This window comes from Tachypleus tridentatus, chromosome 9, assembly GCF_004210375.1.
Source record: "Tachypleus tridentatus isolate NWPU-2018 chromosome 9, ASM421037v1, whole genome shotgun sequence".
Classification (NCBI taxonomy): Eukaryota; Metazoa; Arthropoda; class Merostomata; order Xiphosura; family Limulidae; genus Tachypleus; species Tachypleus tridentatus.
The window spans coordinates 44,208,893-44,232,632 of NC_134833.1; the positions used below are offsets into that span (position 1 = coordinate 44,208,893).

At 31.8% G+C, this 23,740-nt stretch overlaps 1 protein-coding gene across 1 annotated transcript; it reads right to left on the minus strand.

Moving 5' to 3' along the window:
- Nucleotides 1-717: 717 nt before the first annotated feature.
- LOC143227358 (motile sperm domain-containing protein 2-like) lies at nt 718-22,388 on the minus strand. Its single transcript, XM_076458812.1, has 15 exons — nt 21,989-22,388; nt 20,364-20,518; nt 17,541-17,601; nt 15,209-15,247; nt 14,499-14,623; nt 13,736-13,789; nt 9,959-10,105; nt 8,674-8,733; nt 8,102-8,206; nt 7,583-7,734; nt 7,092-7,191; nt 6,774-6,870; nt 2,791-2,875; nt 1,260-1,319; nt 718-814 (listed from the first exon to the last, which is right to left on the minus strand). Exons 2-13 carry the CDS (start codon nt 20,511-20,513, stop codon nt 2,820-2,822), a joined length of 1,146 nt encoding a protein of 381 aa, XP_076314927.1. The 5' UTR covers nt 20,514-20,518; nt 21,989-22,388; the 3' UTR covers nt 718-814; nt 1,260-1,319; nt 2,791-2,819.
- Between the last annotated feature and the right edge of the window lie 1,352 nt (nt 22,389-23,740).

The following is a 23,740-nucleotide window of genomic DNA, read 5'->3' on the forward strand; positions in this document are numbered from 1 at the left end:
TGTCTGGGAAGTAGTCAGCATACCAGATGAAATGTGCATTGTTGAAGAGAACCAATACATTCTGGATGGTGAAGGAGTTGCATATTGAAAAGTTACTGTGATTGATCATGCATCATGAAAAGTGGCACCATGTAACAACTGTAGTATTTCCATCTCCATGGCTCCCTAACCCTGTGCAATTTTACCTCACTATGCCATACCATTTCTGAGATACAATTTGCTGAAGTGTATATCAGAACATCTGGTATGGGTATTAACACGTTTATTCATAAGTGGAGAACGATGTTTCAACCTGGTTAACAAAGAGAGTTTGCAACTGACCGTTGCTGGACACTTGTCTCAGAAAAAAGAGTATAAACAAATACAGGATTGTAGGAGGTATTGCAGTTGGATGTTACTTTATTCCTACACTAATTAATAAACTAATTCTTTATATTGGCTTAATTGTGGCTTTAGATCTTGTATAAGTAGGGCTTCTTTAATTTTGCATTTGTTTACATGTAAATAAAGAAGACCTACTCCCTTCTAGTTCCTAAGAATTTTAAAGAGAATGCACCTATCCCTGGAGAGAAAAGAATTTATTTTGATCAACTGTGTATTTTTATAATTAATGCCATACAAGTGGAGAATAAAATGGTATTAAATTTTTAAGCATGAAAATGACCTGTAAATTTGCTGTACATTACTCAATATTAATGAAGGTACTTACTTCTTCGTGTATAGGTTTTATTTTTTCTTGTAAAGGCCCGTCCACTAAGTCTTCCAAACAGCTTGCCCATTCGCCAGAATTACTTGAGGCATCCAGTTCTAAGGTCTTTGTGTAAATTCAAGTAAACACAATATTTTATATTTTTTTTAGTTCTTTTCCTATAGGCTGTATTTATGAAATTTAATATATTCAGTAAGAAACATTTTACACTAAATTATGTTCTAGTGCATACTGAACATTATGTTGACAATTCCAGGAACTGTGCAATGAAAACCTTTTTTGTTTATAATATCATTCAAAACTAATTCTGTTATTCATTAGTTATTCATGTACTGCCATTTTTTAAAAGGCAATACACATTCTATGGTGTAATACAAATCTTTCCGTGAAACCTAGTAGTTTCATACATACATTTACAATAATTTTTTAAACAACTGATATAAATTAAAACAAGTGATAGTTCTATCTAAAATGGATGATTAAAATATTATTCCATATATGCTAGCCATTTTATTTAAGACTTGTATTTTTCGAAATTGTTAAAATTTACCTGCTCAAAGCTTAAGTTTCTTTCACACCCTTGAATTTTATCTTCCTCAGGAAAATGGACCTAAAATTAAAAAAAAAAATCAAGCACCTTTATTGGAAAACAGTGAATTCAAGCTCACTTTTTAATAAGTATAACAGGTTGTGTATCTATCATGGAACACCAATTTCTCTAAGAAGTTAAGATAATGTTTACAAATATAGTAGTTTAAGAAAAAAACAATCAAAATAAAATAAAGATCTAACTTAATACTTCTGCTCCAACAAAATGTTCAGAGAAATTCGTTACCCAAAACAATTTATTTTCAAGTTGATTTAAAAACATTTTTACACTAAATACTGTTCATACAAAATAAACCAATAAAAAAGACATATCTATCCATTCTTCTATCATTAATAGTTCCACACGTGGTTAGGAAATTCAGCCAGTGTCTGTATATATTCTCAATCCATAATAATTTCGATAAAATTTGTATTTCCTCTCCAAACGACATTTCGTTTCAATCAGTGTAATTCACCAAAACTCAAGATAATAATTGTGTAATAAAGGGGGTATATGATTGTCGAAAGGATCCCCCTGATAATGAGATATAGATCTGCACGACTTCTCTTCCTACACATGTGGAATGTTAAGACAAAAGAGCAAACATTGAAAGGTGCATATCTGGATGGGAGAGAGCATGATAGGAATGAGGTCCTAACCAGAGCAAGCAAAGGTAACTCAGCCCCACAAGAGTAAAGTGGGTAAACAAGGATGTGTCCCTGAGTTTAGAGTGGCTAAGGCAAGGCAGACCATACTTGGTAATCAAATCACATCTAAAACCTTCTCATGGGGCACTATCATCTATGGTAGGGTAAGATTAGAACACTATTGCCTTCACTTCACATCCAAAAATCCACCTATCTAGAAATTAACAACTAGTATTGAACAGATGTCTCTCATATAGAATCAACTCCCCAAATGTCACACTGACTACCACCATCCAAAGGCAATAAAATCCCCATAAGAAGAGAAGGAGGGAAAGTCAAGAATGTAACTGTAACAATGCCACATACGGCTACTAATGATCTACAACACAGAATAATCGGTGTTTCAACCTGGTTAACAGAGAAAGTTTGCAACTGACTGTTTATGGGCACTTGTCTTTGAAACGAGAGTATAAACAAATACAGGATTGTAGGGGGGCGTTGCAGTTGGATGTTAGGTTATTAATTCGTACAGGAATAAAGATATTCCTTTATATTGGTTTTATTATGGCTTTAGTTCGTGTATAAGTAGGGCTTCTTTAATTTTGCATTTATTTTCATGTAAACAAAGTAGCTCTATTCCTTTCTACAACCTAAGAATTTTAAAGAGGATGTGCCTGTCCCTGGAGAGAAAAAGATTTATATTGATCAACTGTGTTTTCTATAATTACTGCTATACATGTGAAGAATACAATGGTATTAAATTTATAAACATGAAAATAACCTGTAAATTTGCTGTACACTACTCAAAAACAAAGTTAGAAGCCAACATTAATAAAGGTGCTTACCTCTTCTTGTACAGGTTTTATCTTGACTTCTATGTGCCTGTCGACTGTATCTTTCCACATAAATTCAAAATTAAGGCATTTGAACCTGAGAAACAATGAACAAATATTTTGAATTTATTTTTCTTTATATATCAATAGGCTTTTCCATCTGGGAGAGAGACAATTGGAATTTCCAGGAATAAATAACAGCTTTAGTCAGCTTTATCTTATAAGACAATATAGTTTAATCAAGCAGTCAAAGCAGGTTAAAATTATATAGAGAGAGTTTACAAAAATACACTTCCTCACAATCCAATGAAACTTTACAACACATCTTGACTGATAAAATTATTAAGTTTGTAATCAATGAAAATGAACTGGAAGCTAAACACACAGTGGAATATGTGAAGAGTGACTGCTTTGATGAGATTAAACAGGGATATTCTACTAATTTTATTATTTATCATAAAAGTTACATGGATGTATACTGGCAGAAACTAAACCTATTTGAAAAGCTACAATATTATTGTGTCTTCCACTTACTTATGTTTCAAAATATTTTTGGGAGAACTTGTTTCCCAAATGCTATTTATTTGTTCTACTGTTGGTTCATTTTCCTCAAATTTTACAGCTTCCAGAATAAATATGTCTGTGAGTCCACAGTGTGTGCCTAATTTTATGTAAAGTAATAAAAACATTACTTGTAAAAAACAACAACCAAAAACAGAACCCATATATACATCTACTGGAATATACAAATCACCATAAATACATCTAGGTTAGTCATGTTCACAGTTTCTTGGTATCACCTTGCCACAAACACAATGTAGTTGTTCATTATGTTTGATAGATAACCTTCATAAAACCATTAATTATAGAAATCTATAACAATGTTGCTCATTATGTTTGATAGATAACCTTCATAAAACCAATAATTATACAAATCAATAACAATGTTGTTCATTATTTTTGAAGGATAACCTTCATAAAACCACCAACTATACAAATCTATAACAATGTCGTTCATTATGTTTGATTGATAATCTTGATAAAATTATTCATTATACAAATTTATAACAATGTTGACTACATAATAAGCAACATTATTACACTATATCCTGTATAAATGAAAAAAGGTGTTAAAACTTCCATACAGATAAGACAAAAGGTTGCAACATAGCAAAATGAGCACAAAGTAGCTGAAATTAATTTACTGAATCTCCATGTTTCACTTTTCATTTATCTCTGTCTTTATGGATGTTTATACAGCATATCTTTAAAATATTTTCTGTATGGTGGCGATTTACTATGTTCCACTTTTTACCCCTTCATCTGCCACTTCCCATGTCTTAAGAAGTATCTTTAACCTGTGATACCAGCTGTCACTCACTTAACTATCAAGTGTTCTTCTCGATTTCCTATGGAAGCTAACAGTAAGTAATGCTGCACTGGTTGTTTAATATAAACATTTAGGACTGCTTAAACAAAATACATATTTTTTTTACTCTCACAGCTATTTTAATTATGTTTCCACTAAAGTACATTAGACCTAACTGTACTTACTGATAGAAGTTTCATTTCAGAAGAATTATTGAATTTTTGCTAAAATAATATACAAAATCAAAAGAGAAACCTCAATAGCCACAACTTTAATTACATTTCAAATGGCTCAAGAGATGGAGCTGTGAACTCAAAGTTTCTATTTGAAAAAAAACTTGGAGCCATTCTACGAGCTGCTATACCACAGTGAAAATTGTCAAAATACTACTGTAAAGTACAAGTAGAAATCATCTAACATGAGCTTCACGACGGTAAAGTTCTATGTTACACTTTATAAATCATTCCTGGTGAGTCAATTTTATGCATCTGTTGTATGGCTTCTTTAAATGCAAACAATAAAACTGAATGTAACAGTTTCAAACTTCAGGATTATATCGTTTCTGATACAAAATATCTCAGTTTCATACATGTATTATTTTATGAATTCGAAGCTATCAAAATTCGAAAAGATTGAGAAACAATTACAAATGCATATCTTTGTTGAGGATTTTAAATTCCGGTTTTATATATTCCTACATTCTTGTAACCTTTCCTATAAAGTTCTGTTTCATAAAACTGTTAGTATTAGATTTCTTTTGATTTGCAAAAACACAGTCTTTAAGTTCACTATGTCTATGATCACTGACATGCAAAAAGGAAAAAAAAAAATTAAGCCATCAAACTTTTTTGAAATTGCTAACCAAAAGGTTTTATGTTAATGCATAATTAACGCATGAGCGTAATGATTGTAGACAGAGCCCTCTCACAGTTTTAGTCCTTTTAGATTTATCAGAAACAAGACAATCTGGTGAACGAGACCTCTTTTTAACCCACTTGTGAACGATCGCATTCGTGTTTCTATGCCACTTATAAAACGAGAAAGACCCATCTAGGCGAGCGCTGATTGGCTGACAAGCACTGATGACGTAACTATAGATCCCCCCCCCCAATCTGGTATGGAGAAGCACCGCACTCAAACTATTAGTGGAGGTTGGAGATAAAATTATTTTTTATTTCAAGCACAAACATGATTATCGCAAGTAGCTATTTGAACGATGTCTTTTATTTATGATCAAAATTTATTTGCATCTCACTAGAAATTTTCTTTTCACCCCTTTCAAGACCTGGGGGAACAATTTATCACTTTATTATATCGGCCTACATGATATATAATAATTTGCGTGTTGCAACAAGTCGCAATGCATACAACAAAATCGTAATGGTTGGCATTTGTGTAGCAAGTGACTAGCTAAAATGTATATTTATTTTAAATTAAGAAATTAACTGACATATAATATTAAAGTTTGAATAATAATCTACAGTGTAATTCCAAACACATGGACATAAGTTCGTAAAATAGTAGTTCAATAAACTTCTGAATGCAAGTCAATAAATACGATAACATGGCCATATGAACTATGATCTGCTATGAAAGTTTTTTTCTATTTTGATATTTCGAGGGTACAAACACAGTATGCTTGAAATGATATTTGATTTGGTTGGAAGCAAAATGATTTAAATAAGCCTATCTTACCTTCATTACCAACAACTATTTTTTTACACTACTATACTGTAATATTATAATTTAATTGAAATATAATGAGGAAGAAAATCAAAAAAGAATCTGTAGTGTAACTGTGGCAGAAGTTGTTCATACACGTTTTTCTTTCTAGTAACATATCATTTAGCTTAGTTTTTATCACTTTGTTTAGGTCTATGCCAGTCTGTGGTGAACTGATAGTTATACTGCTTTATACAGTTGAAAAGAACAGAAAACAAAAAAAATGTGTTTCAATCACTATCTTATGACTTTTTCAAGTTGAAATGTAGGCAATTATATCACAACATAAAAACCAAATTGAGAAACATTGATTGGCTAAGTATCCATTAAACGAAACTTGTGCTCATGTTTCAAGGTCAAATAGGTGCTCTTTCATTCAAAATCATAATGATTTTCCTCCAAGAAGTTTTTAAGTGCTGTACTTGCTTATTAAAAACCCAATAAATTCACAAATACTAATGAGTTTGTTTAGAACATGGTGAAATAACCCCAAAATCAGTTTTCATTTGTTTTTCATAAATAAAATCTTTTCATTGAATATCCTTCAACTTGAAAACATTAAGTTTCCTAAAATGTGTGAAAGAATGAGATGTTTATTATATGATATTTATATTAAACTACAATCTACTTTGTCCTGTTATATTGTTTGGGTTTGGGTTTACTTAAATTATCTACATTATGATTCAAGGATCTTTAACTTTGGATAAAGCTTGAGTGTCAGGAAGGTTCATATTTGCTTGTTACATTGTCTAGATTCTGATTCAAGAATCTTTACCTGTGAACTAAAACTCACATTTTATGGATATCTTTATTTCTTAATCTGTCTCTATTAGAAGAAATAAAATTGCGCAGAGCCTACATAACAATGAAGTGCAAGGTTACACAGCATGTTACAAACACCAACCTCTAGTCAGCTGAAGGCGAACATTCTGAAACTCTCCTGGCTTAATTATTCCACTTGGTCTTTTAACTTGGAATATTCCTACGTTATTTGTCTTCAACTGCAGGAAAACAAGTGTTAAACACATATAAATGCACACATACATAATTCTAGAATGAAATTACATAGCAATTTTCACAGTTTCTGACACTAAAAATGAGCATCTGTTGAAGTATAAATAGCTGTCTACATTTTTTTATTACATCTTCCATCTCTTTATTTTAAAAGACATACAATAAAAAAGTAGCATCCTCAATGAAATAAGAAGGTAATTTGGTTTACCTTATATGCAATATAATTGCTTGTGATGTTGGTTAGGGTGAGGCACACAGGAGCAGACTCATAGTCAATACTTTCATGAAAGACTAGTGTTGTTGCTGGGCTAGAGACAATATTATGTTAATTGACACATAACATCAAAATGCACCATAATTAACAAATATTACATTATTTTTGACCAAAAGACTTAGTAGTTGAAATTCTGAAAATGTTCTTGTAAATATCTCGTAAAGTAAAATACAAAGCATTACTTTCACAAAGGATATTAAACTTGTTTATGTGTTTTTCAAACATTTTCATACTTGATATTTGCACATTCCTCTTTATAATAAAACTTTTTGATGTATAGTGTTTTATATATGGACTAACACATAATTTACTTTTGAAACACATAACACATTTACATACAGAATTTCCAGCAAAATAAAAGCTAATACTTTCCAAAATGGCTGATATTTTATCAAATAAAACTTTAAACAGGAACTAAAACTTACCAGACCTTCAACAATGATCCAAGGATAATGGCATCCCCTGGAAAAGGAGGTGGTGGGGGAGGAATGCCATGGTCTTCAGGTATACATCTCATAAAAGAAGAGCTTGCCCTGTTACTAGTATTACTAGGAGCAGCCAGCTCTGTGGACTTTATCTAAATTCAAGTAAACACAATATTTTATTTTTTTAATTCTTTTCCTTATAGCTGTATTCAAGAAATTTTATATCTTCAGTAAGAAACATTTTACACTAAATTAAGTATATAAGTATATAAATATAAGTAAGGCTTCTTTAATTTTGCATTTGTTTACATGTAAATAAAGAAGACCTACTCCCTTCTAGTTCCTAAGAATTTTAAAGAGAATGCACCTATCCCTGGAGAGAAAAGAATTTATTTTGATCAACTGTGTATTTTATAATTAATGCCATACAAGTGGAGAATAAAATGGTATTAAATTTTTAAGCATGAAAATGACCTGTAAATTTGCTGTACATTACTCAATATTAATGAAGGTACTTACCTCTTCGTGTATAGGTTTTATTTTTTCTTGTAAAGGCCCGTCCACTAAGTCTTCCAAACAGCTTGCCCATTCGCTAGAATTACTTGAGGCATCCAGTTCTAACGTCTTTGTGTAAATTCAAGTAAACACAATATTTTATATTTTTTTAGTTCTTTTCCTATAGGCTGTATTTATGAAATTTAATATATTCAGTAAGAAACATTTTACACTAAATTATGTTCTAGTGCATACTGAACATTATGTTGTCAACTACAGGAACTGTTTAATGAAAACCTTTTTTGTTTTTAATATCATTCAAAACTAATTCCCTTGTTCATTGGTTATTCATGTACTGCCATTTTTGAAAACATAATACACATTCTGTGGTGTAATACAAATTTATCCAGGTTTTACCAGTTATTCTCCAACCCAGTAGTTTCATACATACATTTACAATAATTTTTCAAACAACTTATATAAATTGTTCTAAAAAGTGGCAGTTCTTCTATCTAAAATGGATGATTAAAATATTGTTTCATATCTGCTAGCCATTTTATTTAAGACTTGTATTTCAGGAAATTGTTAAAATTTACCTGCTCAAAGCCTAAGTTTCCTTCAGATCCTTGAATTTCAACTTCTTCCAAGAAATGGACCTAAAATTAAAAAAAAACATCAAGCACCTTTATTGGAAAACAGTGAATTCAAGCTCACTTTTTGACAAGTACAACAAGTTTTGTAACTATCATAGTAAACAAGTTTTTCCAAACAAGTTAAGATAATATGTACAAATACAGTACTTTAATAAAAAACAATCAAAATAAAGTAAAGGTCTAACTTAACACTTCTGCTGCAACAAAATGTTCAGAGAAATTTATTTTCAAGTTATCTTAAAACCATTTTTACATTAAAATACTTTTCAAACAAAATAAACATCTACCTATTCTTCCAACATTAAGAGTTTCACATATGGTTTGAGTGTTTAGAAATGCCTGTATATATATTTAATCCATAGTAATTTGGTTAAAATTTCGTTTAAATTAGTGTAATTCAGCATAACTCATGATAATGTTTGAAAAAAAGGAAAAAAACAAAACAGGTAGGAATATGATTAGTAAACAAACTTATATGAGATTTGCCACTCTCTTACTGTGATGCCCTCTATATATGAACTGTTTCCTCACTCATGTTCCAACATGTCTCTTAAATTGTTAATCATGCATCATCTCTGAACTAATCGCAGCATGATATGCTCATGTGATACATGTGGTTTCCTCTACCACACCATCACTTCAAAGTTTGATAGAAGGTATCAGCACAAGTGTAGTGGGGATGAGGTGTGATGGAGGAAATAACCTACCAGAAATACATTTTTTTTCAGTGCAGGAAATTTATAACTTCTGATATGGTATGTACCTCCTCTTACAATATTAAATATATTCCTACACTGAGAAGGAGAGTCTTTGAAAGTGTCAAAAGGATACCCTTGATAATGAGATATAGATGTGCATAATTTCTCTTCATACACATGTGAAATGTGTAAAACATAAGTGCTAAAATTGAAAGGGGTATATCAGAGTGGGAGAGAACATGACAGGAAAGTGGCCCTAACCAAAGTAAGCAAAGGTAACTCAGTCCCACAAGAGTAAAGTGGGTAAACAAGGATGTTCCCTTGAGTTCAGAGGAGCTAAGGCAAGGCAGACCATACTTCATAAGCAAATTACATCCAAAACCATCTCATGGGACACTATCATACTGTCTTCACTTCAAATCCAAGAATCCACCGATCTAGATATTAACAGCTAGTATTGAACAGATGTCTATCATATGGAATCAACTCCCCAAATGTGGCACAGACCAGTATTATCCAAAGGCAACAACATCCCCATAAGAAGAGATGAAGGGATAGTCAAGGATGTAAGTGTAACAATGCCACATACTACCACTATGACCCATAACACATAGATTGGCAACAATTCCTTTCTGCTTTACCAATGCAGTCCATGGATGGGAAAGTCCAGAAATAGCCTATTTGTGAAGCAAAATATCAAAATGTTATTCACTGTCATGCGATCTTGTGCCATCTGAACTTTGACTTTGTGAAGCCATGGAAGATAAGATGGAAATTTACAGTTAAAGAATACCTTGTCAGATGCCACTTACCCTTGATGAGATTCATGAGAAAAAGTAGTAAAAATGATTAAAAATTCCTGAATGAAAGTAAATATAATTAAAAACTTATCAGTTACAGTCACATCGAAGTCTAAAAAATGACCATAGGTGGTAAATGAAGTGTAAATCGTCATACGATGAAGATGGAAGTATTCTACATGCCAGACAGTAGAATCTCCTCCATTGGATGAAGAAAACAAGAAGCGAGAAAAGTAAGTTGTTGAATGTGAGGAAAGGAAGCCTGGAAAAAGGTACTGGACTAAGAATGTAGGGAAAAATAGACCAATAGAACCAAAAGGCAGATAAAACTAGTGAGGACAAAAGGTGAAAGAACATGATGAGAGGTAAACTGCCATGGAATATAATGTCAGAATACATGTATTCTGAAAGGTAGCAATACAAGCTATTAAACAATGAAGAGCCTTGACTTGACACAGATCCAGTCTATCGACATCCAGTAGAGTGTAAAGATCGGATATAGAAGGAAGAGAAATAATTGAAAAGGAGGAACAACCCTCCCGAGGTACTAAAGTCTTGAGAAGAAAGGAATAATTTGGTTAAATGAAAAGATACATAGGGTAGTGAAGAGTACATGAAACATCAAAAGCAAACAAATGCAAATGTCGATGCCCACAGGCTTAAAGGAAAAGGAAATATGGTTTAAGGGACAGAAGGAAAGTGGTTCAAGCAGAAGTAAAGAAACAAATGCATTAGATTGGTAAGAACAGGAGAAGGAAAACTTCTGTACTTAGAAATGAAAGGTTTTGGATAAGGCCACCCGATATCTGGAAAGGCCCAGGTGAGAAGTTCTGCAGCATGATCTGTAGTTGGCTTGTCAGCAGAAAACCCACTTTTAGTAGACCAATAGTAGAAAATTTTGCACTTGCATTGGTATACTTCTGTGGAAGATAATTTTACGGAACAAGCTAACAAGGAAGCAACTTGATGCGTAAAACCAAATCATCTCATCAAAGATATAACAAAAGCTTGGCGTGAAAAAGTAGTTTATGTAGGCTGTAGAATATGGGATGAAGACTGATGAAGAAGGGAGGGGGAAAGTAGAAGAATGTCAGAATGGGATAGGAGTAGTCATTATAACCTTTGAAAACAAGGTTGAACTGGCCAGTAGGAAGTAGTCAGGAGGATCTGACAATGAATGGAGTAGACAAGAGAACTCACTTAATTAGGCAACTGAATGGTTGTGTGGCCAATATTGGCTGAAGCCATCGACTCCCAAAGCCTGTGGATGGAATACTGATGACCAAATGACGAGCAACATGGTACTGAGGCCCATGACGAATGCATCCACTTAGAAACAACCCTGCCGATCACAAAGGCCCTGCAAATGAGAGTATCAAATGTTCACTTCGACAAATAGATCCAGTCAGAGTACACAACTAAACTGAAAGCACCAGGCACATGACATGTTATGAGGTGAATGTGATGTGCATTGGCCCAGTATAACAGATCCAATGTCTAAAAAAAGATATTTGGTTAATATGGGCCACCACCAAAGAATTGTCCAAATGAACAATCATCAGGCAATGGCAGACAAGAAAGAGAAACTGATGCAATGCCTAATGTGTGGCTAGAAGTTCAAGAACATTGGTATGCAATACGGTTTCATCCACAGAGTAATGGCCCAAAGCTAATAGGGAACTATTTTGATTGCCCACTGCAAAATTAATGCTCAAACTGCTTCTGACAGATGCGAGTTGGTCATGGAAGAAAACGAAAACAAGAACAAACAGGAGATGGGGAAAATGAATAAAATGCCAGTGAGAAAAGTACTCGACAAGCCAAGCAACCACTGAACCCAAACAGAAAAGGTAGTCACTGGTACTGGTGGGGATGGGAGGAGTAGGTCATTGAGGAAACCGATGAGACGTACCCATGATTATAAAAAACGTGTAAGGACAGGAAAGAAGAATAGGAGGCATATAAGGTTATCAAGACAGCCAAGCTACAAAAATCATAAGGGTGGGTTTGTTAATTAACAGATTTCATCTAAGGCTCAATAGATTCAGGAACTGAACAAAATAAATGCGTCTCAAAAAAGGTGCCAGACATAAATCCCCAAGTTACATAGAGGGTAAACTGTCCTGAGCCAAAACCACATCCCATCATATAAGATTAATATCCCAACAATAAAGTAACCATGTATGTAACATCAGAGCCAAAGATGCAATGTGGGCTAAAGTGGAAGTCAGAAAGGTATGGATGTCTACAGAAAATCCCTCAGGATTGCTCTGGAGAATCTTAGATACAAAATGAATAGAAGGAGGACACCATAAGAAGGTGGTTAGGGTAAAACATTGGTGAGAATATTGAGCATAGTTAAGACCAACATTTGACTCAAGAACACCTCCTTCCAAATAGGTGACAAGGAATCTAATAATTGTTGATCTAAAAACGGATAGTTTCCACAATGATAAGAGAGAGTGAACTAATCAGAAGTCCTTGAAGGGGAGAAAAGAATGCTGCTTTCTTTATTTTATTGTTAGACAAACTGATGAGCACGTACTCAAATATCAGAGGAGAGATGAAAAACCAAAAAATGAGTAAAAAGCTTCTTCAAGGAACAACAAAAAACATGGTGAATAAGAGATAGGCGAAAGGGACAAATTCCTACAAATATGAGAAACAAAATTGGTAAAGAACAATTTAGGTCAAGATGATTTCCCAGGCTGTGAAGGAGAAGAAAGGGCACACTCTGGAGGTTGGAAAAGAGGATCAAAGTCCTCGTCTTTCTGCATAGATTCAGCCAACTTAGGAGGAACCTAGCCAATGTCTGGGGACAAAAGTTGACCCATGTAGCATTCGATCTCTTGATGAATAAAAGCAGATAAATCCACCATCAGGTTAAAAGCAATGCTGGTGTGACTCCCAAAGTGGTAACATGAACTTCTGAGTTCACTGCACAAGAAATTAAACTGGAAAAATATAGTTACAAGAATGAACTGATAAATATTATCATTGGTGAAATGAATGAAAATAAAGACAGAAGGTAATCACTTTATGTTTAAGAAACTTATTTATCATATTGGAAGCACTAACCACACAGTAGGGTGCAAATGAATTCTAACAGTGTCAAATGAGAAGTGATGGTTTGATAGTGGATTGTAGAGGGAGTCAAGTAACGTGAGCATATCATGCTACAATTGGTTAAGAGGTGACACATGATAATTTACACGGGAAATATAGTGAGATATTGTAATTTAAACAGGGAGAGAAGTGGAAGGCTTGTGGTATGCATAAAGTTCGTACACAGAGGGCAGAGCATTGAATAAAAAAAGTTTATCTTGTGAGAGAAGATATGTACTGTATCAGAATTTGTTTTCTTACTTTGTATCCAATAAATAAATTTTACCATACCAATTGAACTAAAACTTATTAGTGAATTACATATTCCCTATGCTAAACCAAGAGAGCGAATAATATGAAATAAAAAGAAAACATTAAAAGACCCAATAAATTAATACTTGCCTTTTTTTCACTTTGTTTGCTATCTGACTGCATTATAGCATAATCTAGGGTACACTATGTAAAAAAAAAAAAAAAAAAAACTATTTTTTAAATTTATAAGAGTGCTGGTTTGAATCAATGAACATTTTATTACATACTGAGAAGATGGCATAATTGATTTACTGTTATCTTTGCAGTAATCTTTTCCAAGTAAATCTATCATTATTCATTGAAACATGTCAGATACAGTTTTAAATAATTGGAAATTGTAGTCCATATAATTAATATGCATTATCTCATTAAATAACACCTTTAGATCTGTATTTAATTAGAAAGTTTTACAATTCATTTATACACAAACACTTACATAAATACTTACTGCAGTGACACAGTTTTATTTATACAACTTCAATCAATAATTTACAAATTGATTTGCAGGTATATATACACAACTTTGGTGTCACTTCAGCAAAGTTCAAATAAAAAATATGAACTTCCCTAAATGAAGTACATATGGTTTAATTATATAAGTCGATGCTTCTGTTAGTCTGTCAAGCTTAATTATAAATACAAACAATACATTTCAACATGTCATTTAAATACACATTTTGTGCTGCTATTATTAACAGCTTACATCATGAAAATATTTTGAGTGTTTGTTTTTCTTTGGTAATTACATATTCACACAGAGGAATGAAAACAGACAAAAAAGTAGAAAATAACTGCCAAAGACTTTGCACTTGAAAAACTTATTCAAAAATATAAAAAAGTAAAGTACACATACAGAACCTCCCAGGTAGAGAGGCAGCTGGTCAGGAGCTATATAATTTTTGATAGACGATTTGTTGATAAACTTAAATATTCTGGTTGTTTTCGTTGGTAGCCTGATCTTTACAATCTTCCAAAAGGCTGAAATAATAAAAAGTGTCTTCAAACATCCACTAAGTACACTCTTAGCACGACTGAGATGATCACTAGGTCAGATTCCTAAACTAAGTCTGCTGAAATTACACTTAGAATTCACTTTCCTAACAATGTAACCATTCTTTTAGTTTCCATATATTTCCAATAAATAGAATCAAGTACATGTTATGGCCTATACCCATTACATTAACTTCTTTGCACATTTAGATTAACATTAACCTTACTCTAGATTCACATCACAGCTGTTAAAATTCACACCACAATAAGTAACAATCACTAGACTTTACATAGTAGCTACTTATAGATACTCAACAGTATCTAATACCTGCCATGTAATGCAAAACAAATTGGTAAAAGTTCATAGAGTTTTAACCAACATATTTAACCCCAACCTAAAAAGAAATTTCAAATCACAAGCAAATACAAGGCGTCTATAATACAAAAATAAAAATATGTAAAAATGGCCTAGCCATAACGTAACCATCTACAGCAACTACAAGTTTCTCAAGTAAATTACATTTTTAGTTACATGTTTGCTGGGACAAATATGAAAAACAAAAACAAACATACCTTTAAACAACCAAGGCATTTGATAGATATATATGTAACCTGAGAAATAAAGCAAAACAATTTGATCAGATGTTGCTTTATAAAAGGTAATAAAACTTCTCAATAAAGCATTTAATACCTTATAAAGGTTTCTTAAAATAAATTAGAAAAGCGTAACTAAAGTGCTGTTATAATTTTGACAAAGATACTCAAACAAATGTTTCAAAAATGGTTCATCAAAAATGCCATATGTTATACTCTTAGGAATTGTGACTTGCCTCAAAAATTATGGTCCCAATAAATTTTAGTTAAAGCAATAATGTTTAAAAAAATCCTTTCAAATCATTTACTTTTTCTACTCTTAATTCTCAAGTTGTTGCATGTGAAATGCCAGATATTTAAAGGAAAATGTGAAATTTTGTTGTTTAATTTATTTGATTAAGCTTTTTCTTTTTCTACCAATGAGTTGCAAGTTTATAAATGACACCTTTAAATAACTGGATGTTCTTTAATGCAATAAAATCTTTGAAGGCAGTTTCAACAGACTTTTGGTTTGCAAAGTTGATCCTTTAAAAAATGTCCCAATGTTTAAACAAATAAGTGATAATCTCTCACGGAATGACCTGTTGAATATAGTAAATGATTTAAATTTCATTCTGAAGGTTATTTAGCTTTTCGACAGTAATGCATGAGACATGAAGTTGAGCATTGTCATGAAGCAACATGAGTCCACTAAAATTGACTATTGTTGGATATTTTTATGGCAACTACTGATGCATAATTTCTAGTTCACAACAATATTTCTCTGCTGTGATTGTTTCTTTTTGGGATAATGGGTCACTCCTGATGATGACCACTAAACATTGACCATAAACGTTTAAGGGTGAAGTGCTGGTTTTGATTCTTCTTCATAGCCAAGCCACCATTCAAATTGTTGTTGATTGTCATAAAGAATCCATTTTTAATCATAAGTGACAATTCTATGGAGAAACAAGTGATTTTTGTTGGGCGCAAGAAGTGAGGAGCAAATTTCAACTCATCTCGTTTGATGGCTTTTCAATCAATTCGTGAAGTATCCATATATCAAGCTTTTTCACCTTATCAATTGCTTCGTGATTTTGGGAAACTGTCGGATATTTAACATTAAGGTTGTCTGCAAGTTCTTTCATGGTTTGGTAGGTGTTTGATTCAACTAAAGCCTTCAGTTCCTCCACATTAATGGATGTATAAGGGCAGCTCCAATGCTCATTTTCAAGGCTTGTCTTACCAGAACAAAATCTCCTAAACCAACGCTGTGTGTTTGAAATGAACCAGATAGTATACTATATTATTCTGACAAATTTACAATAATGTTTCTTTTTCAGCCACTAAAAATGGAGTTTCAAATTTGCACATGGAAATCCAACATTTCATATCGAACAGTCTGATACTAAAGTACAGTTTACCATAATGTTCACCATGTTAATTCCAAGTAATGCAGGAGTAAAGATATCACATTGAACATCCAAACAAAAGAGAATATTAGTTATGTACTTAAGAAATATAATAAGTTTGCTGTTTCATAATCCATGGAAAGAACTGCAAATGAACTAAGTTGTTGTTGGCCTGTTTATGTTCAACATTACTTCTTAATTTTTTAATTTACTAAAGCTTTTATCTGCCAAAGCGAATTCAACAGGAAACAAAACAAAAACAATATTATTAATTTAATGTAACGTTTTTATTTTAAGTGACAAGGATTATTACTGTTTAATTGTTAAAAATAACAAAAGAAAATGTATTCTGAAATTATAAACATTCAGAACACTCCCTCTGTCACTGGTGACACTTATCAGACACTCACTTTATTACTTCATAAAACAAAAATATCTGGCATTAAGCAATGCCTTGACAATAACTCAATGCATGCTATGGAAAGTTAATTTTCTGGTATTTTAAAAAGCACTAAGCCTAATCTGACAACATCTATTTTGGTAAAAGAAATACAAATATTCAATGACTTATATTAACTTTACAAATTACTATAGCACAAAGAAATCCAGTGGTAACTGTTTAAAATGAGAAAAATCCACTTATACTAAACAAACATTTCTTAACTTAAACAACTGGTGATTCTATATGTACAATAGTTTTATTATGTATATTAAAATTGCACTTAAAAATTGTTTTCAGTTCCAGAAATCTTACACAACTCTGAGTAGCAGTAAAAAAAATAATAGCTCAGCACCCAATTTTTTACTTCAGGAATCACATAAATCACATTCATACATTTTGCAAGAGGATAAGAGTCTGAAATAGTAGTTTAAATTAATTTCTAATAAATAAATTCATGAAAGGTGAGTCATATACTTACCCAAAGCAAAAGGAAAATAGTATTTAAATAGGGTTACTATGTACATGATCAGTTCCTTATCCTATTTTACAAAAAGAATAAAAAAAATCAATTACCAAATACAAATCACCATTCAAAAGTAGAAATAACTGGTTATGATAAATCACAATATTAAAATAAGATGGAAAAAAAATACCAAAAAAATGCAAATTATGGACATTTAAATACACATTTCAACTAACCAGTGTGTGTGTATGTGTTTTCTTATAGCAAAGCCATATTGGGCTATCTGCTGAGCCCACCGAGGGGAATCAAGCCCCTGATTTTAGCATTGTAAATCCGGAAACATACTGCTGTACTAGCAGGGGTCTATTCAACTAACCATGCAAACCAAATGAGAAGGTCATGACCCAATAATATTCAAAAAAGAAAAACAAAGCAATCTTAGAAATACCAAATAAAACCTTCTTCAGCTGCTACAATACCGACTACAAAAACTAAACAAAAATAATGTGTCATATAGCAATAATATTCAAAGATAGAAAAATAGAGCAAGCTGACAATTTTGGGAGAACCAATAAAACTAATACTGCTAGTACAATGTTTACTTCAATTTCTTCATTGGTCCAGTAACTGTGAAAATGTTCTCAGTTCTAATGACATTTCATTTTCTCGAAGTGCATTGAGTAAATAAGTGTACTCATAAGTTTTACAAATTTATTTTGCTTCTTTATCTCTTTGGAGTTGGTGGATCTTAAATATTCCTTTGCAAAGCAAGGAGTATATATTTGTTTTTAGTATTCATATGTTTAAAGCAAACTAAATTTTATATTCTAGAAAAGAGGTGTGAAAACATATCTGATTTGAATCTGTGGATTAAACTGTGCCTGAAATGGAATTACATGTCTTTACATAGTGACACACTGTCATGTGCAGAATCATTACATTATTAAAAAAATAGAAGCATTCAGGTCATAGGGTCTAGAAATTTTGTATATGTTGTTCTAACATCATGAATTAATATTAGAATTCAAGTAGTACTTTACATGAAATTGTTTCTCATTAATTTTATGCTTCAGGAGTCAACTGAAAATGAAAGGACGGATATTTAAATTCTGGCTGGAGAGGACATTTTTACAAAAACGCTTTTTCACATAAAAAAACAAAAGGTGATGTTAAGTGAACTTAGCATATTTGGCCACTCAAATTATAAGAAAATTTCCTGTAATTACTATTATATTTGAAAATCCTCATTCCAGTTTTATTTCTGAAAAGCAAAACATTCAATTCTGAACTTTTATTCAGATTAATTTTATTCTTTATCTATAGTGCATAAAATGAGTTTAATTTCATCTGAGATATCTTTAGTATAATAAATGTTACTCTGAATTACAATTTTACTCATGTTGGCCCATTTTTTAATTTCTTTATAATCAATCTTTATATGAATCAATTATTTTTTTATTTTAGGGATAATAATAACAATAATAAAATTTTTAACATCATTTGTACAAAGAAGATGAGAAGGATGATTTATTTTTTATTGATTATTATCATAAAATATGTAAAACGAATACTCACCAAAAGTAAAATATAATGGCAAGTGCAATAATAAAAGTGTGAACGAGTGTGGCACTTATTTCTATAAGAATATTAATTTATCCAATATAAAACATGTTCTATAAACACAATCACATGAGAAACACTTCCCATACAGCCCAATTTCACTTTTTATATTATATTCACAGTGAAATATAATTTTGCCAGACTATTTTCACAAAAGTTCCTTGACTTCTGACTTAATATTATAGACACCATTAACCATTAGACATTTTTATAAAATAAAACACAGTGTGAAAATATTTTTTGTTAAAAACTAATCTGAGTGTCCAAACATATGAAACTGGCATTGTGGAAAAGAAGGAGGAAGTTGTCGCATAGTATTGATTACTATGACCCTACAACCCTAACATCTGGTGTCACTTAACAATCAAGGGTAGAGGCTCATTCTCAGTTGAGACTGTCAGTGACCTTATTTGTAATGAGATGGTGCCTCAGACTCTTTTAATTGCTATATATTTAGTTCATTGGTGTTCTTTCTGGTGGCTCTGAGGCAGCATTCACTCCCATACTTTTTGGCAATCAATTACGAAGTAGGTTGAAAAGCAACTGGGGAAAGACCCAAAACAAAACACATTCAATGAAGGAGAGGAGAGACCTGATTTGCCTTCATATCAGAAATGATAATCCAGGAATCCATATTATATATTAGCTTATCAAATGAGGATTTTGTGAAAAGGAAAATCAACTAGGTAACATGAATAACTGTCAAAATATTTTCAGTGATCATAGCACAAAGAAATACACTAGTGAATGCTTTGTCACGAAAAAGTGACAACTTTGTCTGAATAAAGTGCTTATTTACAGCAGCAGGACAGAAAACATATGATGTTGGTGGAAATTGTCACAAGACAGATAACTCCAAGAGCAGTTAAGTGGGGTATAACAGACTGATGCAAGCAAGAAAAGATCAGACCAATGCTCAGATGGACAAAAGATGGGAAACTGGGAGTTGAGTAACAACTGTAGTGTCAGAGGACGTAAGTACGTTTTGAAATAACGTTTTTGTAATAATCTTATTTGCATATACTTTATTTTTTGTTACTGCAACAGAAACCCCTATGGATAAAATGTAAACATCAGCCATTAATTTCTGTTTGCAACATTGACCTAGAATTTATAACAAATATTTACAAATATTTATCTATGTGCTTTTTTCTTTGGGATTATAAGATTTCAATTACACAACATGTTTTTGTACTTAATAGACTATGAAAACCACACCATATTTGAGAGATCACAACCAGTACAGTCCATCAAAAGTGATATTTTCCTTCCACTGGTTTCTCTGTCCAACTTTTCTATCCAGTAAGTTACAAATTTTTTTTGGTTCAGCAGGGTGGAATAATTTTTCTTATGAAGTTTTACCTTCATTACCACTGGAAAATAAAACAAAGAAAAACAATTATTTTAAACATTTACAAAACACTGCTCCAATACTGAAGGATTTTGTTGAGACATATCTTCTGATCACTATCTATAACAGAGGCCAGTGCTGTACATAACAAATATAATAATGTGTTATCTTTACATAAAGTGTCACTTAAAACATGATACCTTCTGGTCATTATCTGGTGCTGCCTATACAACAAGTACAATAATGTTGTGTTAACTTTACATAAAGTGTCACTTAAAACATGATACCTTCTGGTCATTATCTGGTGCTGCCTATACAACAAGTACAATAATGTTGTGTTATCTTTACATAAAGTGCCAGATACATGACCCACAATCAAATATTTGGTGTCTTACCCAAAAATGGTTCCAAGAAACTTGATTTTTTATAAAATTATTCATTACAGTTTTGGTTACACTTTGGTGCCATTAGCTTTATATCAAAAATAACAAACGAAAAATAGTTTTACTGTGTTTCCATAACCCTGTAATTTAAAAGTTCAGTATATTCCAAAACACTTCATTACATACAGTCTAAAAGTAAGTAAACAAACATAAAATGATCCCCATGACATCATGTGAAAATTGCAAACTACATTCCACAGTAAATGAGATGGCAATCTGGTTATGTTATGAAACAAATTTACTTAAAACCTGGGTGCCCAAAAAAACCAACAGAGTGAATTCTACATGCTTTGAGGAGATGTGAGAAGAATAGCCCACATAAATGGTCACTACTGTTGCAGGACAGGTGCAAGTGTGTTTCAATACCATTAGATGTTATCTTTGTATCACAGACCACAATGGTAGCTAGACAGAAGCCACTCTTTATTACAGGCAATATCATATGTTGCTATAAACCCTCATGCTTTTTGGTACCCTGTAATGTTTTTCTATGAGGCCAGATTTGCAAATTTCTTGTGTGACTACGTATCTGGTACTTGGTCTGGTTAAATTTAATTTTATGGCAGGCAAAATATTTCTAAGATATCTAACACTTCAGATTTTGGAAAATAATCAATAAATGTGTTCTTGCTGAATGGTAAAAAACAGTACCATGTAAAGTAAATTTTTATACATACAAAGTCATTAAATTTAAATGTGTTTTGGTTTTTCTAAAACAAACATAAAACATTGCAACAATAGCTGCCAAGGTCAATGATATGTAAGAACTTAAAAATCTTACATTTAAAAAATTAATCAATATTTGTTTTTTAAAAACATGGATTCTCATCTGATTAAATGGCATTAACAAAGTTTTCACTAGATGTATTAATTTCCATTTCTAGATATATACGTTTGTTTAGAGTTTTAATTATATAAAATACGTTTGTTTCAAATCTACCTTCTCAAACTAGGCCTACATTTTGTTCTTTATTCTAAATGTGAATTTCCAAGCAACAATTTTTTGTTCACTTCTGGTGTGTAATTTGCAATGTGGAAATTTTACTCACATATTCTACACCCTGCTTTATCGTAGCTGCATGGAAGCGTAGCCCCAATAGTCCCAGTGATAAGATACTCAGCTAGGAAATTTTCCTTTCCAAGATCTACAGTAAAAATGCCATAAAAATGTTGACTATTGCATCCAAATTAAATCTGTAATTACTGTTTGGTCAAATATGCAATTATAACAACAAGCAACACTATATTAAAACATTTTAATACAACAAAAAGAGAAGCAAGCCCTCTCGACAACAACATGAGGTGAGAAGAAATTAATTCTAAGAAAATTACCTAAAATAAGATTTTAAAAGTTGAAACACAGGTGCCACATATCCAAATCATTTTTTGTAACTAACCTTATCTCTTAGAAATTAAACGTGTTTCACTTTTAATCTTCCTATTGCTTCAACAAATATAATTGGAAAGAAAATATTTTAATTTTCCAACACTTTGCAAGTTATATTCTATTTTAGATAAAGAATCTTTCAGAATAAAGTACACCCTACTACTGAACAAAATTTTAATGAAAGCACCTATAATTAATAAAACAGCACAAATGAAGCAATCCATCAAGTCAGTCAGAAAACCATTATTAGTTTGTAAAGTAACGTGATTATTTGTAGGGAATCACGCATTCTCTTTAACCTTGTTCCATCCTTGACTTTAAGTATTGCTGAAAAAATCCTAATTGTGTTTACTTCTTTTAAATATTCAAATAACTGTTTCAAACCTTACTTTTCTTGAAACCAGTCACACTATAAAAAGAAATTTATTCATATCCTTCGATCTTTTGATAGCTTGAATCAAATCACCTCTAATCTTCCTACATGCACATATCAGAGAATACAAGTGCTTAATTCTCATATCATTGCCAATGCTTTTAAACCAGAAATCATTCTGATAAACAGCCTTTCCAAAACACTTCTTCTAAATCAATATTGTTCAACAGTACCTATAAATTAAATTAGTATCAAGAAGGTACTTGAATTATGGACAAACAAAAATAAAGACTAGATACTGGAATTTGTAACATACTCGCCACATTTTTAATTTGGATTCACATATGAATACAGGAACGCATACTATTTTAGGCATGACATTCAGCTGAACAATGGTTGCAACATTGTTTCTCAGCAGTCTTTATGGCAAGAAGATAACCAAAATAATACATTTCAGTGATGTTCCATAATTCAACAGACCTTAAGCATAATATGATTTCACTTGATACTGATAACAGATTTTGAACTGAAATATTCAGTGTTTGGAGTCCTAATATCATATTTATGTGCAAATATATAGTTTTTTAGTAAACAATATGTGCTTCAAGTATTAATGCTATACAAGTTTTGATATATACTTCTCCTTCCCCCAGTTCCTTCATATGGGATTAGAGCATCTTGTGATCTTCCTCCATTTAAATCTATCATTCACCACACCTTAATTCCTATTAACATACATTTCCACCTGAAAAGTTCAGTACTGAAACTTTTAAACTGGTTAGAACTTGTTTAAAACAAATAAGTGTTATTACTTATAGAAAGAGTAACTTTATTGGAACCTTTCTTTGAGGGCTTTATTGGCTTTTTACTTCACACACACACACACTATGCTACTATTAGATTAAAGTAATACCAAATGCTAACACTGAACAAATGCAGTATAAGAAAACAAATTTTGAGATAAAATGTTCAACAAATTCAATTTCTTAACTACTGTTTTTGTTTCAATAAGGAGATCCTGTTTCTTTCCTCTCTAGATTT